This window comes from Thunnus albacares, chromosome 3 (genome assembly GCF_914725855.1).
Source record: "Thunnus albacares chromosome 3, fThuAlb1.1, whole genome shotgun sequence".
Classification (NCBI taxonomy): domain Eukaryota; kingdom Metazoa; phylum Chordata; class Actinopteri; order Scombriformes; family Scombridae; genus Thunnus; species Thunnus albacares.
Window position 1 is genome coordinate 24,175,533 of NC_058108.1, and position 14,461 is coordinate 24,189,993.

The 14,461-nt window shown below is 38.6% G+C and overlaps 1 protein-coding gene across 4 annotated transcripts in view; it reads right to left on the reverse strand.

Annotated features, from left to right (window-relative positions):
- Nucleotides 1-14,461, reverse strand: part of inpp4b (inositol polyphosphate-4-phosphatase type II B) — a 151,670-nt gene that overhangs the window by 88,482 nt on the left and 48,727 nt on the right. For all 4 annotated transcript variants that reach the window (XM_044347177.1, XM_044347180.1, XM_044347178.1 and 1 more), the window contains one exon: nt 12,742-12,821. In XM_044347177.1, coding sequence (XP_044203112.1) covers nt 12,742-12,821 — 80 coding nt within the window. The remainder of the gene's footprint in view (nt 1-12,741; nt 12,822-14,461) is intronic.

Sequence of the window (14,461 nt, forward strand, 5' to 3'; positions counted from 1 at the left end):
GAAATAAAGAGAATTTCAAAGTGAGATAACTGCAGGACTGTAGAATTTTTTTCACAACACAATCTCAAGATGAAGCCCTTGCCTTCAAAGATAAAATTTAATGAGGAAAATTTCAATGGATGCGCCAATGAAAAGTTGACACCTGCTACTTCAAAATGAATAATCAGAGCTGCTTATTAGACTATGTTTATGTAAGGGTGTCTGAGTGCTTTACAGTGCATAAAAAATATTTGCGTGTGTATGCTGTAAAGATTTCAGCTACTGTAGCGCCTATTTGTTTTTTGTTTGTTTTTGTTTTATTCTACTACCTACACAGATAGTAAATACACTTGTTCAGAAAATGCTAGTATCTCAAAACAAAATTAATATATTGAAAATGCCAAATAAAAAAAAAAAAAAAAACACTAACCAGCACATGTAGATTCTAAATAAAATGTGAAATAAGCATTTCACACCATAAAACAATATTGTTGGATGGACTAAAATTAGAGACAACTTAACACTTAGCTCCTTATCCTACTAGAGCAGAAAATGTTATGTTTCTTCTGAGGGCTGTGTCAGACAAAAGGCGTGTTATTACCTTAATCACAAGGGTTTATCCTCTGTACGGTAAACACTTTAGGACATGGCACTCTCATCTTGTCAGGTTAAACTCTATGTTTATCTTTACTGTCAGCCCCACGTGTACTTAGAGAGGGGCTGTGTTCGGAATCGCATACTAATGTACTATTCATACTAAGTATGACGTCAAATTGAGTATGTAGTGCGTTCCAACTGCATAGTATGTGGATTTTGTGGACTTGAGAAATGCCCAGATGTACACTGTACTAGATTAGCAAGAATTTCTGAGTATGTGGCGTGAGCTTACTGGACATACTCAACTGCCCCAAAATGCATTGCGTCTCCTCAGACTGTGCAATGATGGAGATTTTGAGCCAGACTAAAAGCTGTTAACATGTCACTTTATTTAGTTTTAATATTTTTCAGGTGAGAAAAAAAACATTTAGATTCCAAATATGTGGCTTCTTTATCCAAATAACGGAAATTTTAATTGGAAATTTGCTGCAAAGTTTTTGGAGATGTGAAGAGCCATTGGCTGGGTGAGACCAGCCATCAGTCAGAGATGTGGTCACATGACTGTCTTGTATACTTCAGCGTGAACAGTCTGCTGGTAATGGCATACTTAATTGTTCATTTAGTAGGCAGTATGCAGTACAAACTGATTATGTAGTAAGCAGTACATTAGTATGAGATTTCGAACACAGCCTGAGTTTTATTTTTTGAGCTGAATGCTAACATTAGCATGCTAATGAGCTGAGTAGAATTAGTTTTTAGAAGTATCATATCAAAACCCACAAGAACATGAATCAACACATGAAGGGGAGATTTCAACCTTTAGCTGGCAAAAAAGAACTCACCGACATCATTAGGATTCAAATGACCAGAATACTGAATATCATCGTAATCCATCAACTTTAGATATTTCACTCTGGACCAAAGTAAAAATCATGTTTTCTAGATTAACTATATCAAGCAAGTCAATTTTATTTACAACCAAAAATCAAAAATCCCATATTTGCCTTAAATGACTTTACAATCTTTACAGTATACAACACTCTCTTTCCTCAGAACCTCAATGTTTATAGTGTTTTTATTAGACAGTTAACAGCAGAGAGTGGCAGAGAAAGCAAATTTCTCTGTAGAATTGAAGAGGAAGATTACTGGCTCAAAAGGATATCCAAGATGTAGATCCACTTTATGGCCTTTTATTTCATTTTACAGAACATCTTCCAGCCCAAAGGACATTGTAGTCATGTGTTAAAGTGCTATAAAAACAGTTTTTACAGTCACACACAAACATGTCGGGGAGAGAATTGAAACAAAATATGTGCTGTGTGCAGACGGAGACCTAACCGTCTCATAACAACCGACCGAGTCTCAGGCTAACTCTCCCCAAGGGCTCCAAAGTCACTTTCAAAAACACGATAAGAAAGGTCAGCCGTAACGCTGCTATCAAAACTAGCTTTTCAAATCAGGTTATGGCAGGCAGCACAGAGTTCCTTCTCCTTCCTCCAGTAAATGAAAGGGATTTACTTTAAGAGCTGTGTTGATACAGGTCATTGGTATAGACAAGGCAGGTGGTTAGCATTCTGCACGGGCTTCCTCATAAGGTGTTAAAAAGACAGAGAGATCGGGCAAAGTGTTGTGTGTCTCACTGAAAAATCTAACTTTATATAAGTAGTGAGTGTTTACTGTAATATTAATATAATCACTGTAATTCTTCCTTTCCTGGACCTGAAAAGAGAAGTGCAAACAAGCCAAAACTTCAGGCAGGAAATATCTTTACTTTACTGTTTGAGTAGTTTATTCTCTCTCTTACATTCCCTCTCAAGTAAAAATATATAGTCTAAGTGTTTTTTACATAAATAAGACACAGTTCCATGGTGTAGTATACTATTACCAAACTCATGCAACCAGATAAATCTTTGACCTTGACTTGAAACGAAGGTAGTCTTGGTGCAAGTTTGAACTTCAAAGACACAGTCAGTGTTCATAACAAAAACATGAAGGCTTTTTAAAAGAGGATTTAGCCATACATCTCCAAGCCGTTGTGATGTGTGGGTGTGTGTATCCACGCATGCCAATGTCTGAAAGAACAAATTAACACACTCAGTGACCATGACCTGAGTGACCATTTTTGTAAATGGGGGGTGAGCAAAATAATAGAAATGCACCCGAGCAGCATATCCCTGCAGTGCAGCCTAACACACAGTTTACTCCAAACAGTGTCAACATTATGAGTCAACATGAGCTTCTTGTTATGCTAATGGAAGAAACATGTCACAGTGGATATGCAGTATGCATGACTGGACAAACACACATCTAATAGATGAGAGTTATTCTTGTTTGTTGAGATGCTATGAACAGCAATAAGCAAGTGACTCTAGAGATTTCCCAAGGTTACTGGAATCAGACAACATAACAAACACAGCAACAAAGTGAGAATTAACCTGTTCTTAGAGGGTACACAAGCCTTTCAACCTGTTTCAACCTTAATGCAATTTATTATAAATTAACTGTTACAGTATGAAATGAAGGTTTTGTTGAAATGTGTTTAAAATCATACACAAATAGGCAAGATCTTATTTTAAAAATTGATTTAGGTCTGCCATCATCGAGGATGTTTCAATCCCTTGAATGTGTCTCGGAGGAGACAAGGAGACGAGGAGCAAGGCTCTCAGAGCTTAGGTGTACTGTACACGTTTTTTGCCTAATGGCAACACCCCTTCAATCAGAATCTGTTTAATAATTGGTTAGGTGAACTGAAGGGACAATAAAAGGATGTTTTGGAAATAGCAATACTGTAATACTAATAACTTTAAAATGACTGAAATAAATATTTTACATTAGTTAAACTACCTGTGGATATAGGACTAACAGCATTAATCGTGGCTTTAAGTGATATTTATTCATGAAATAAAAACATTACATGTGTAGAATCATGGATGAATGATTTTAATTTAAATGTTTAATTGTCTATTTGTGTTATTTCTACCAGTCATATTCTGTGACAGCCTGATGACACAATAGAGCTGCAGTATAATAGGTACTGGAGCAGCAGCCATTATTTCTACACATTTGAATGTTTACTTTTACATTTTTGACAGCTGAGATGCTGTATGCAATGGGTCTCCTCAAAATGATGCTGGAGTGAGTGAGGATGTCTCATTTGGTGAATAAAATTCCTCCGTCCTCACACCTCTCTCGGATCCCCTGCGGGACGAGATAAGATGAGAGGAAGGGACATGAGTGAGGGAAGCGAGGAGCCACATTAGCCAAATGGAAAGCACCCACAGACTCAGCTTTACCAACATCTCCTTGACTCTCCTGTTCTCGCTTTGTTGCAACTGTTGAGGTGGGACAAATTACACAATCCTCATGACTACACCGAGTCTAGTGACATCACATAATTATCACCATAGTCCTACCCATCATAGATAGATATGGTAAATAGTAATAAATAAAAATGGAATAGAAATAAAAATCTTCAACCATCCAGAGAAAGGGAAAACTTAGGCCTTTAAAACAAAGCTACCTGGATGTAAACAATACAGGACCATAAAGCTTGCTTATAAAGGTACATCACACATGCACATTTAAAAAAAGGGCAGTAGAAATACACTGGTCTCATGTACATTTTACTTGCCCTTCTGCAGGCATGACCATATGCTACATTACATAGGTCATGGCCTTATGTTCATATTTGTTCTTTACATGCTCTGTTGAACTTATCATGGGTAGGCAGTGATATCAAGCTCAACCCCATAGTGAGGACGGACATTACAAAAAGATGAATCAAAGGCTACCAAATGAGAATATAATGCAACATCACTTGACAAATGATGATGTGTTTGTGTGAATTGTATGCTGGTATTTGTGGTTGTGTTTTCTGTAACTGATGCAATTGGTGCAATGTGCAATTTCTACCTAATATACAGTAAAGCTAGATTGTTCAATGTAGCCTCTAATTAACTAAGTTAAGTTGGAAACATAATTATTACAATACCTATTTTTTAGACTGGAGGGCATGCACCCAGAAATACAAACATTTGAATATTTAAAGCCAATTTTATGCCTATAAATGGACACTGCATTGCATTATTGAGGATGATATTAAACAGCAAGGGAGACAGGATATTATGCATGACCTCACCTTCTCTGGTGCACATATTGGAGTTGGAGCAAAAGGAAAGATTGTATTGCTCTGTGTTACATCGACCCAGCTGGGTGTTTGAATGATGGAACACCACAATTTAATCTCAGAGCAAAAACAGAGGATGGCATAAAAAATAAAAAAAATACAAACAGAAACCTGTGAGACATGATTTTATACACCTACTCTAATCCCCTCTTCCTCCCTCCATTTTGTCCTCATTATCATCCTCTCATCACTTAGACAAGGACTTGGCATGAGCTGTGCCCCTAGCATGCCTCAGCACCACGTCGGGCCAGATTTATTAAATCTCTCTATTCCATCTTTGGCTCCTAACACCACATCTCATTTTCCACTTCTACGACCTGTATGTGTTATGTTGCAAAGATATGAGCTATAGGAAGAATGTGATGAATGATTGACCTGGACTAATAGATCTTAGCATGGCTCTGTTACTTGTTTAATATGGATGTTAGGTTAACAGCTCTATACTATGCTTGGGGTTATCCCTGATGTCCCTGCTCTGTTTCTTGGAATAGTAATTACTCATGGCAGGTAATTAAAGCAGCTTGTCAATGCAATATTTCCTTTAAATTTTTCTTTCAGAGTTGCATTTTGATGGCATGGTGCAGCATTGGCCGAGTTAGTTATTTTCATATTCTGCCCATGAGCCCTAATGCCTGGGGGATCTCACAGATCATGCAGAAGAACTGTGCGGAAAGGAAACATTTTTAGTGTTGAAGGAGGAAAAATAAGGAGACCATATGTGCATTTATTTCAGCCCAAATGAGTACCGTTTCTCCCTCTTTTACATACATATGTGGTGTGTCTGGTTGTGTGTGTGTTAGTATTACCATATTGTATATGCAGCATCTCTGAGTGTGCATGCACATATTGAATGTGAATACATGTGTGCATGGTTATCCTTGTGTGTGTGTGTTTTTGTGCATGCAAGGTGATGTGAGTGTAAACCCATTTCACCTGCATTAAATGCATTTTATTCGATGATTCCTCTCTCACATGCACACGTACACAAACACACACACATACATTTGTATCCAACAGTCCCCTCCATGTGCAAACTACAGATAAAACATTTCCTACCAGCCATACACTCAAATGCTGTGGCCTTAAGTGTCCTTTAGTCTCCCCTAAGTGTTTCAGTACACATGTTCCTCTATTCACTGCTCCACTGATAAAGCAAAGACACCATAAATAAAGACATTTATATGTTTAATAATTATCCTCCTTATTTCATTAATTTTCAAGTTTTACTGACTCTTAAAATGAGCAGCTAATGACTACACAATGAAAAACAGCGACATGTGTGTGAATCTGTGTGACTATCACAAGGGAGGGAAGAAGAATCACTCTGATGGATAGTGTAATTAGCAAGACTGCTTTATATTTGGCGCACATGCAGACATGTACACACAAAAGTTGCTGTTTAAGCACTGTCTGGTATTTTGTGCCATGCCATTTACAATAAGGAGATAATTAATTTGGAGTTCCCCTGGGACTCCCCAACCAAATACACACACTATCTTGTTTTTGTGACTTAGGGGGACACTGTATTGAGTTAACCATAAAGGGGACATGTTATGCTTTTTGTGGTTGTCTGTAATTTATACTGTTATGATGTCAGATAGCTATGTTAAACATGGTCAAAGTTCAAAAACTTGAGGTTAACGTATGTAGAGACGCTCCCTGCAAGTCAAAATCCAAGGCTTCAACCTGCCCTGATTGCTTCATTTGCAACATTTTTTCCGAACTTGCCTGCATTCCCATAAATGGCCATCCGCTCTGTAGCCTTTTTTGCTAAGGTTTTTCCTTGTGTTGTTTGCATCGTCCACTCTAATATTTTGGATCGGATTTCAGTCTGTCAAGCGGCAGCTTCCAAGAGCTGGCCAATCACAACAGAGTGGGTTCCTCGGGAGGGGGGCCCTTAATGAGCTAAAACAGACATAGGCTTAATTGAGGGGCTGTGCAAAGGGTCAGTATGAATTAAATAAGCATATTTGAACCCTAAATCATGCAAATATATTCCAGTGGAGCCTCAGATTAAAAATATAGACTTGTAAATGTGCATAATATGTCCCCTTTAATCATAGGATCTACATGGCTAAACGTAACCCTTACCCTAATCTTAATATTACCCTAATCCCTAACCAAAACCTTAAAATTGAATAGTTTACTTTGTGGGGACCAGCTTTTTGTCCACAAATGGGAGGGAGTCCCCACAATTTGACTGTAGGAACAGATTTATGTCCCCACAGGAAGATTAATAGACACACACACATACACGCACATTTTTCTCCAGTACTGGATCAGAGAGCTGATCTTTAGGCTTTTAGGTCAGACTTAGATAAAATCAGTCACAGGGGATACAGTATAAGGGAGAATTGGCTGTCGGAGGATGTGTGAGAATTGGGACAGGGTGATAGTGAGGGCTCTGGGGTGGTAAAATGGTATTATCATGATAGCAGGCTAAACTGTTACTGGTGGGACAGTAAAGAGAGGCTCTATCCAATGGGAATGGATGAATAAGCCATGAAGCCAGGCAGCAGAGGCAGTGGTCTGTGATAATGTAGCCTTGCCATGGTAAATCTCTGATGCACACACATGTGCACACAGAAACACACGCACACTAACACAAGCATACAAATTCATATCAAAATCAAATCTCAAACTGTGTTGTAGAACTGGGTCATAGAGTGCCTCTCCTACTGAGTGTATAAAGTTTTAGAGATAACAAGAAGAGCAAAAGGGAACTACAGTGAGAGATACTGAGAGGGCAAGAGAATGAGCACGAGGGACAAAGTAAATCTGGGGTGAAATAACAATATAGAAATTGTTAGAATGGAGACCATGCACAATGTGTTTGTGAACGCTTATGCTATACATTCTTTATGTACTGTACACTTCTGTATACACTGTATGTAAATTTCCACATTACCTGTGTCCCATTTAGACAGCACTATTCACTTGCTGCGGTGGGGTAGAGGAGGCTCACCTCCCTTTTGGAGATAATAATCTTTCCTCCCATGTGTATACATAACATGCATTATTGAGAGACCTCTGCAGCACTGACATCTTTGCAGCTGCTGTAGCACACTGGTTGTGTTGCTCGTCCCCGGTCCCCATTAAAACCATGCTAGATTTAGAATGTGCGTGCCTACAAAGCTCTACAGTATACTGGTGGGAGAACCAGGTACAACCCCTCTGAAGTTATCTAGCAAAAAGAAATGTCTGCAGAGCTTGCAGAGAGGCAGGATAAACACTTGCAAGTCTGTACAAATGGATTTCTCACTTGAGTTTGAAAATAAAAACGCAACAAAATCGAGAACAAATGACATTTCATGAATAAACCACAGGTAAAAAGCTAACCATTTATATCATGTGTTACATTACTAAAATACTTACATTCAAACCCTAAGTCAGCATGACACTACAGTAAAAACTACAGATTACGCACTATATGCATCTATGCTTGCAACCAGCAGACAATTAAGACCCCTATTATGATAGTGACTACCTATTGCATTGTAAACATACACTTGTGACTTAGGATGTGCTACTATATATGAGGCATTACTAAACCAAGATCTGGGAACATTTCTAAGGTACAGTAGCTGATTCATCCTGTGTGAGTAATGGCCACAAGGGAATCAGGCAAGGCATCCAAGTCCATATAACACATAAGAGGAGATTTACTACAGGCTCTGTGCAGGTACCAAGGCAAAAGCATAACCCCAATCAGGAGAACGCTGAGGACATACTGCTATGATGCAAGCGTATTTTCAATACTCAAATGCACACACATGCAGTGTGTATGCACATACAGAAACAAACTGCATATCTAAGCTGCATATCTAAAACTGAAATAACCTCAGATGACACAGTTTTAAACTTCATTTAGGTTCAGTCATTGAACCCATTGAATCTATCTACAGTAATGTCTGTTTACATGACTTCAGAATTGAGTGTGCAAATAGTGATTAAGCTCTCTTCAGCTTCCAGCTTTTGTATTTTGTGTAGCATTGTGTATTAAAATCTTTATTAACACATCCAAAGAGGCTACAGCCTTTGAATTAGACATTCAGCATGTGGTTTTTTTTTTTTTTTTTTTTTAGGACATGTTCTGCAGGTGAATTACAAAGTGAAAATCAGACCCCTGGTAAACATGAGCTGACTTTATGTGCTGACCAAACAAATCATCAATAATTCTAAAATCATCAATGAAAAGCAACTCAATTCTCCAACTAGCCTTTTCTGGTCTTGTAAGTTTATATCGAGTGTGTTGCGTAGGCATGTGTGCCTGTGATGCTTCTGTTTGTATGCTGGTGGGTATGAGCACAGTGTGAGAGCCGCATGAGGGTAATCTCATCTTCACTTCAATGGCTTCTGGTGCCCACAAAAGAGAAAGATCTTCACAAGGGCTGAGTCTATGTAACTCCCATTCATTCAACACGACACTGTCAGGAACCTTCAAAAAAGTGACCCAAATCAAACTGGTCGTGCCTCACAGGAAACAAAAACAATTCGTGACAAACATCCTAACCAGCCACACATGAAAGTGAGCGTGAGACTTGGGAGAGGAGCTGAAATGCAGAGAAAATTCATTGGAATAAGGAATGAGCTTTGAGGTGGACAGCCCTGTAGCATGTGAGTGAACTTTACAGAAGGGCCAAAGCAAAAGCAAAAGTCACATACACACACTGACGCTGGTCAAATACCAATTTCCTCTCTACATATTCTCAGCACCAATGTAAACCTAGAGCTTATGAAGAGAACTTGGTCAAAGTCATATTGGTTTTGAGATTCACTGAAGGGAATCAATCCTTGGCTCATGGAGATAAAGTAGTCCTACTTTCCTTCTGCTGAGCGAAGTCAACTCAAATTAACTTACTTTCTGCAACGACCGACTGAGTGGGGATTAGAACACTGTATTAAAATGAAGCATCTGTTCCTTAACGGGCAGAGTGAATTGTGCTCCTGTCCATGTCAGTGCCGCAGCATCTGAGCTGCTTGGCCGGCAGAACTAATTTGAACTGTGAATCATAGGCTCATCCACAGGTCAAACAGCCCAGAATGAATCATACGTGCTCATGAAAAGCTGCTCATCTTTGAAATGTTTTTTCACTGGATGAACCAACAAGCAAACAGCATATCAAATCAAGACAGTTTCCTCTGTGTGTCTGTAAGTGTTAAACATGCATCACTGACTGTCATTGTACACACACTTTCTCGCTCCAACACCACACCAGCAACAACTCTTCAGGCTGTAATAACTTTTGTGTGTTTGTGCAGAGAAGATTTTAAATATGGTACCTGTCACTATTTGTCATAGTTCAGGTTCCTTCAACTGAATTGTTAAACCACTTTAAAAGAACAAGAATCTATCTGTATATAATTCAAAATCATTGTCAAATAGCATTATCTCATCTCATTGTACTACAAAGTAATGTAATATGTTGTTTTGGTGTACCTACTTTATGTAAAAGCATTGAAATCAACATTATTTGTGTGGTAGAAATACAATTTTTTTCTACTTTATTTCCTGATCCCTACTTTGGGATCCATAAACAATGCATATGAACATTTAGCATTTAGTATGTGCAGGTGGAGAGAGCTACAGTTGCTGTTACCATGCTGAAGATAGCATGGTGACAGCAACCTCTGAATACTGAGACAAAGGGTTGGTATTTTCGAGAACAGAATTTTTTCAGTTATTAAAAAGTGTTGTGGCAGCACCGTACTGTAAGTGTTGTGGGAAGACTTCAAGTTATGCTCGGGAATAAAACATACACTACAACACCACAAAATGAGCCAGAAACACAACAGCGTGGTGTGAATACAGGGGAGTAAAATAACAATTCTTGGCTGCAGAACAGCAAGAACAACACCTGCACAAAACTGTGCATGCACACACACACACACGAGGGGCCGTAATCTCTATTCTCATTGCAGCTCATACAGTCAATCGTGCAAGATACAATTATGCCCAGTGACCAGGGATCACCTACAGGAAATGAAAAGCATAACAAAAGAGAGTTGAAAAGAAGAAAAATAGAGAGAGGATTGCCAAAGGGGAATATTTTCAGACACACTATGGATGTGAGGGAAAAGGAAATTCAGTTTGACAATACAATCGGGAGACGCAGACAATTTCATCTTAACAGTTTACAGGTGGAGGAAAGACATCCTGTCCACTGAAATACATGCAGTACTTGCTTAAAAAGCCATGAGGCACTGTGCATATTTAACTTTATTGCGACTGCAAGCCTTCAAAAGAAAGTCTGTGCCGGATGAGCTAGAGCCACAGACATGAACAGGTTTGGAAGTACAGACCAAAGCAAGACCAAATGCTGTACACGTGTTGGTATTATCGCAAACACACATGATAGTAAATGTACATATGCAACACTAAATAGTACATATTTCATTTACACAACAGCCAGTGGTATAACAGGTTGCCATGGTAACCTTTCTGACCTTCACTTCACAGCCTAGTGCGATTAATGTGTCCAGAACAAAACTATCCTTTTGAGCAACAACAACATCTTGTCTTTTGTCATAACTGGCCACATACCTCTTCCTGAATCAGTGAGTTCCATTCTTATCAGTATACTATAATGACAATAATAGTATACTACAATACGGCCTGAGCATAGTGACTCTGTTCAAAGCAGGATTTCTGTCTATTCAGAAAGCCAATTAATACTAGGTAAGACAAAACAAAATAAACAAAACAGTGGGAACCGACTCAGTGGAGCCAACACTCTGATGTTATCAGTACATACATATATGACAACATACTAGATGGTGAAATATGTGGTGGTGCTGAGTAAAACTTTACTGAGTAATACTTTGTAGTCTCTGTTGGCCGGTGAATAGCAGCAGTGGCAATAGTGATTAGCGACTGCAAGCAGTTAGAGGCAGTAAAAGCTTAAACCCAATTACAAAGAGGTTAAGGTGAGGTAGTTGGTGTTTCCAATGCAGTGGCAGCCCCTCACTAGCAAAAACTTAGCAGCAATAGTAGCAATTAGATGAAAGACGACACCTCAGTTGTTGTTTTTTTATTGGTTATACATAAAACTATTTTTTTTTAAATGATTTATTCCTGCCTGAGCCTTTGCTATTACAGTAGCTTAATTCACAGTGAAATACAACATAGTCCATTTACGCACAACACAACAGGCCGGAGCTTCCCTCTTTCTATGAAGCAGTGCAAGTATTGAAACAATTAGCAGACACACATTATCAAAAAATGGAAGAATTACACGTAGTGAGAGGACTGATTTTTGCTCACCTCTATTGCTGTGTGTAAAAATATTAAACCTACCAGCAACATACCATTTCATTCCTTATAAGAGGAACATACTATTTATCATGTTCAGGAGCACAGCTTATCTGTTGTTTGTGACATGTCAATGCATCGTCCAAAAAGAAAATACTCAATCATCTTCATGCCAGAATTACTGATTATATCATGATGATTTGGGACAAAAATCTTACCTTAGATTGAATAACTAAAAACAAAGGTCTTGACCTTTATATAACATGATTGCACACAGGCCAAAACATTAAAAAAAGTTTTTTTTTAAATATATTTACTCTATGATGGTAATATTAAAATATCCTTGAAAAATAAGATATTACTGGCCCACCTCTAAAAGACGACACAGGTATTCCTTTTTGTTCTATTTATTTATTAATTTCTCAGAAAATACATTTATTCCCACCCCTATTTACCACAAAAAAATCCAAACAGTACTGTATTCCCACATGCTAACATAACATCCCAGAAACAAACAAACCTGGCAGCTACTGCAACAATCCTAAAGGTGCTGTTGCAACATCTGTAGGTAGGTTTGTTTTCCCCAACTCATATCAGTTTGATGTTTAAGTTGGACCATAAGTTCTTGTGTGACTAGATATAATCTTTTGACTGTAAAGTCTGACTTTTATTAGTGTAGAGGAGCACAGAGAGCAATGAACACAATATAACAGAAACATGGCCTTACCTCAGACTCAAGGTCAGTCGTTCATCTTTAGCCCTAAGCAGGTCGCCTACTGAAAATGTGGCACTGCCCAGGAAGCTGCTCTGTAGAAGAAAACAGAGAAAAAAAAAGCCAGTTAACACGGGGCAAAGTGTTTCAGCAGCACACAAACAGTTAAAAAAACAAAAGAACAATCAAAAAAGACTATGAACAACTCTTTTCTTCTTTTGATAGTACCATAGAGGTGTCAGAAACAGGTGCCAGACATAATGTGTCAGAAATCACTTTGAACCCTGTGATCTAACAAAGCAGAAACATTCTCTTGGCTGTGTGTGATCAGGTTGACACAAGGCACAGGGGTGTACAATCCACTCTCCATTTTTGTCTCTCTTTCACCTTCTTTCCCCCCTTTCTCGCTTCTCTGACAACATGTGTTTGCTGCAGGCATGATGTGAACAGGGGGTGTCAGCGCACGAGAACTGGGTCATGGAGAGAGAGGTAGGGAATGAGCCCATCAATAACGAAGAGAGATGATCCACATTCATAGAAAACACACACACACACACACACACACACACACACACGAACTCCCTCAATGGCATGCCCAGATGCACGCACTTCCACACATACGCACATAATAAACTCTTGCACCTGCAAGAAACACCATCAACATACTAGCTTTAGCTGCAGGAGGGGTGGGGTAAGGCCGTGCCAAGGACACAGGCTGCTCTCAAAGCTAAAACACAGAGTAGGTGATTAACAACAGGTACAAAGGTGATTCCACATATTTCATCATACTGGGAGAAAAACAGATCTTAATTAAAGTATCTGCATCCTGTTCACGCAATCTTCAGTGAGAAACTGATATGCTACAGTATCGTTTCTATCCCTTTCATCAACAAAACTTGAGTGTTTTTCTTATTCCTGGGCTTTCACAATTGTGCCGTTAATGGTTCTTCGAACACTGAAGTGACAATACGAAACAAGACAATTTGTGTCTTGCCTCCGTCTGCTCCTTAAGATAGCTGTCAAAGGCTTTACCTTGCCTCTGAAGATGAAAACTGGATTGTGTCTGTTTTTGTAATGAATGCAAATTAGTTTCAGGCTCAAGCAACACCAGAAGGCTTCCACACACTCCTTGGATTCTGCGAATAGTGCTGCAACTAACAACAGATTTCATTATTGATTAATCTGCTGATATTTTTTTTGATCAATCAATTAATCGTTTGGTCTATAAAACATCAGGAAACAGCTAAAAATCCCTATCACATTTCCCTAGAGCCCAAAGTTATGTCATCAAATGCATGTTTCTTCTGACCAGTGCAAAACGATATTCAATTTACTATAAGACATGGAAAAGCAATAAATTCTCACATTGAAGAACCCAAAACCATCAAATGTTTGGCATTTCTACTTACTTAAATTATTAATGTATTATAATGATAGGAGCAGACTAATTTTCTGTTGATTGACAAATCAGCTCTAAATTTTCTCCACAAAATAAAGAACAGAGCACAAATAAAGTCAGCTGCTGACATACTATAACAAGACTAAGAATAAGCCATGCTAGCAACTCTGTGAGGCTGAACTTAGGCACCGTGGTGTTTTGAACAAAATGTTAACGTCAGCATGCTAACATGCTCACAATGACAATGACAACATGCTGATGTTTAGAGGGTATAATGTTTATCATGTCCAAAGAAAAATATAACCTAGGATGATGGGAATGTCATTAGTTTTACAG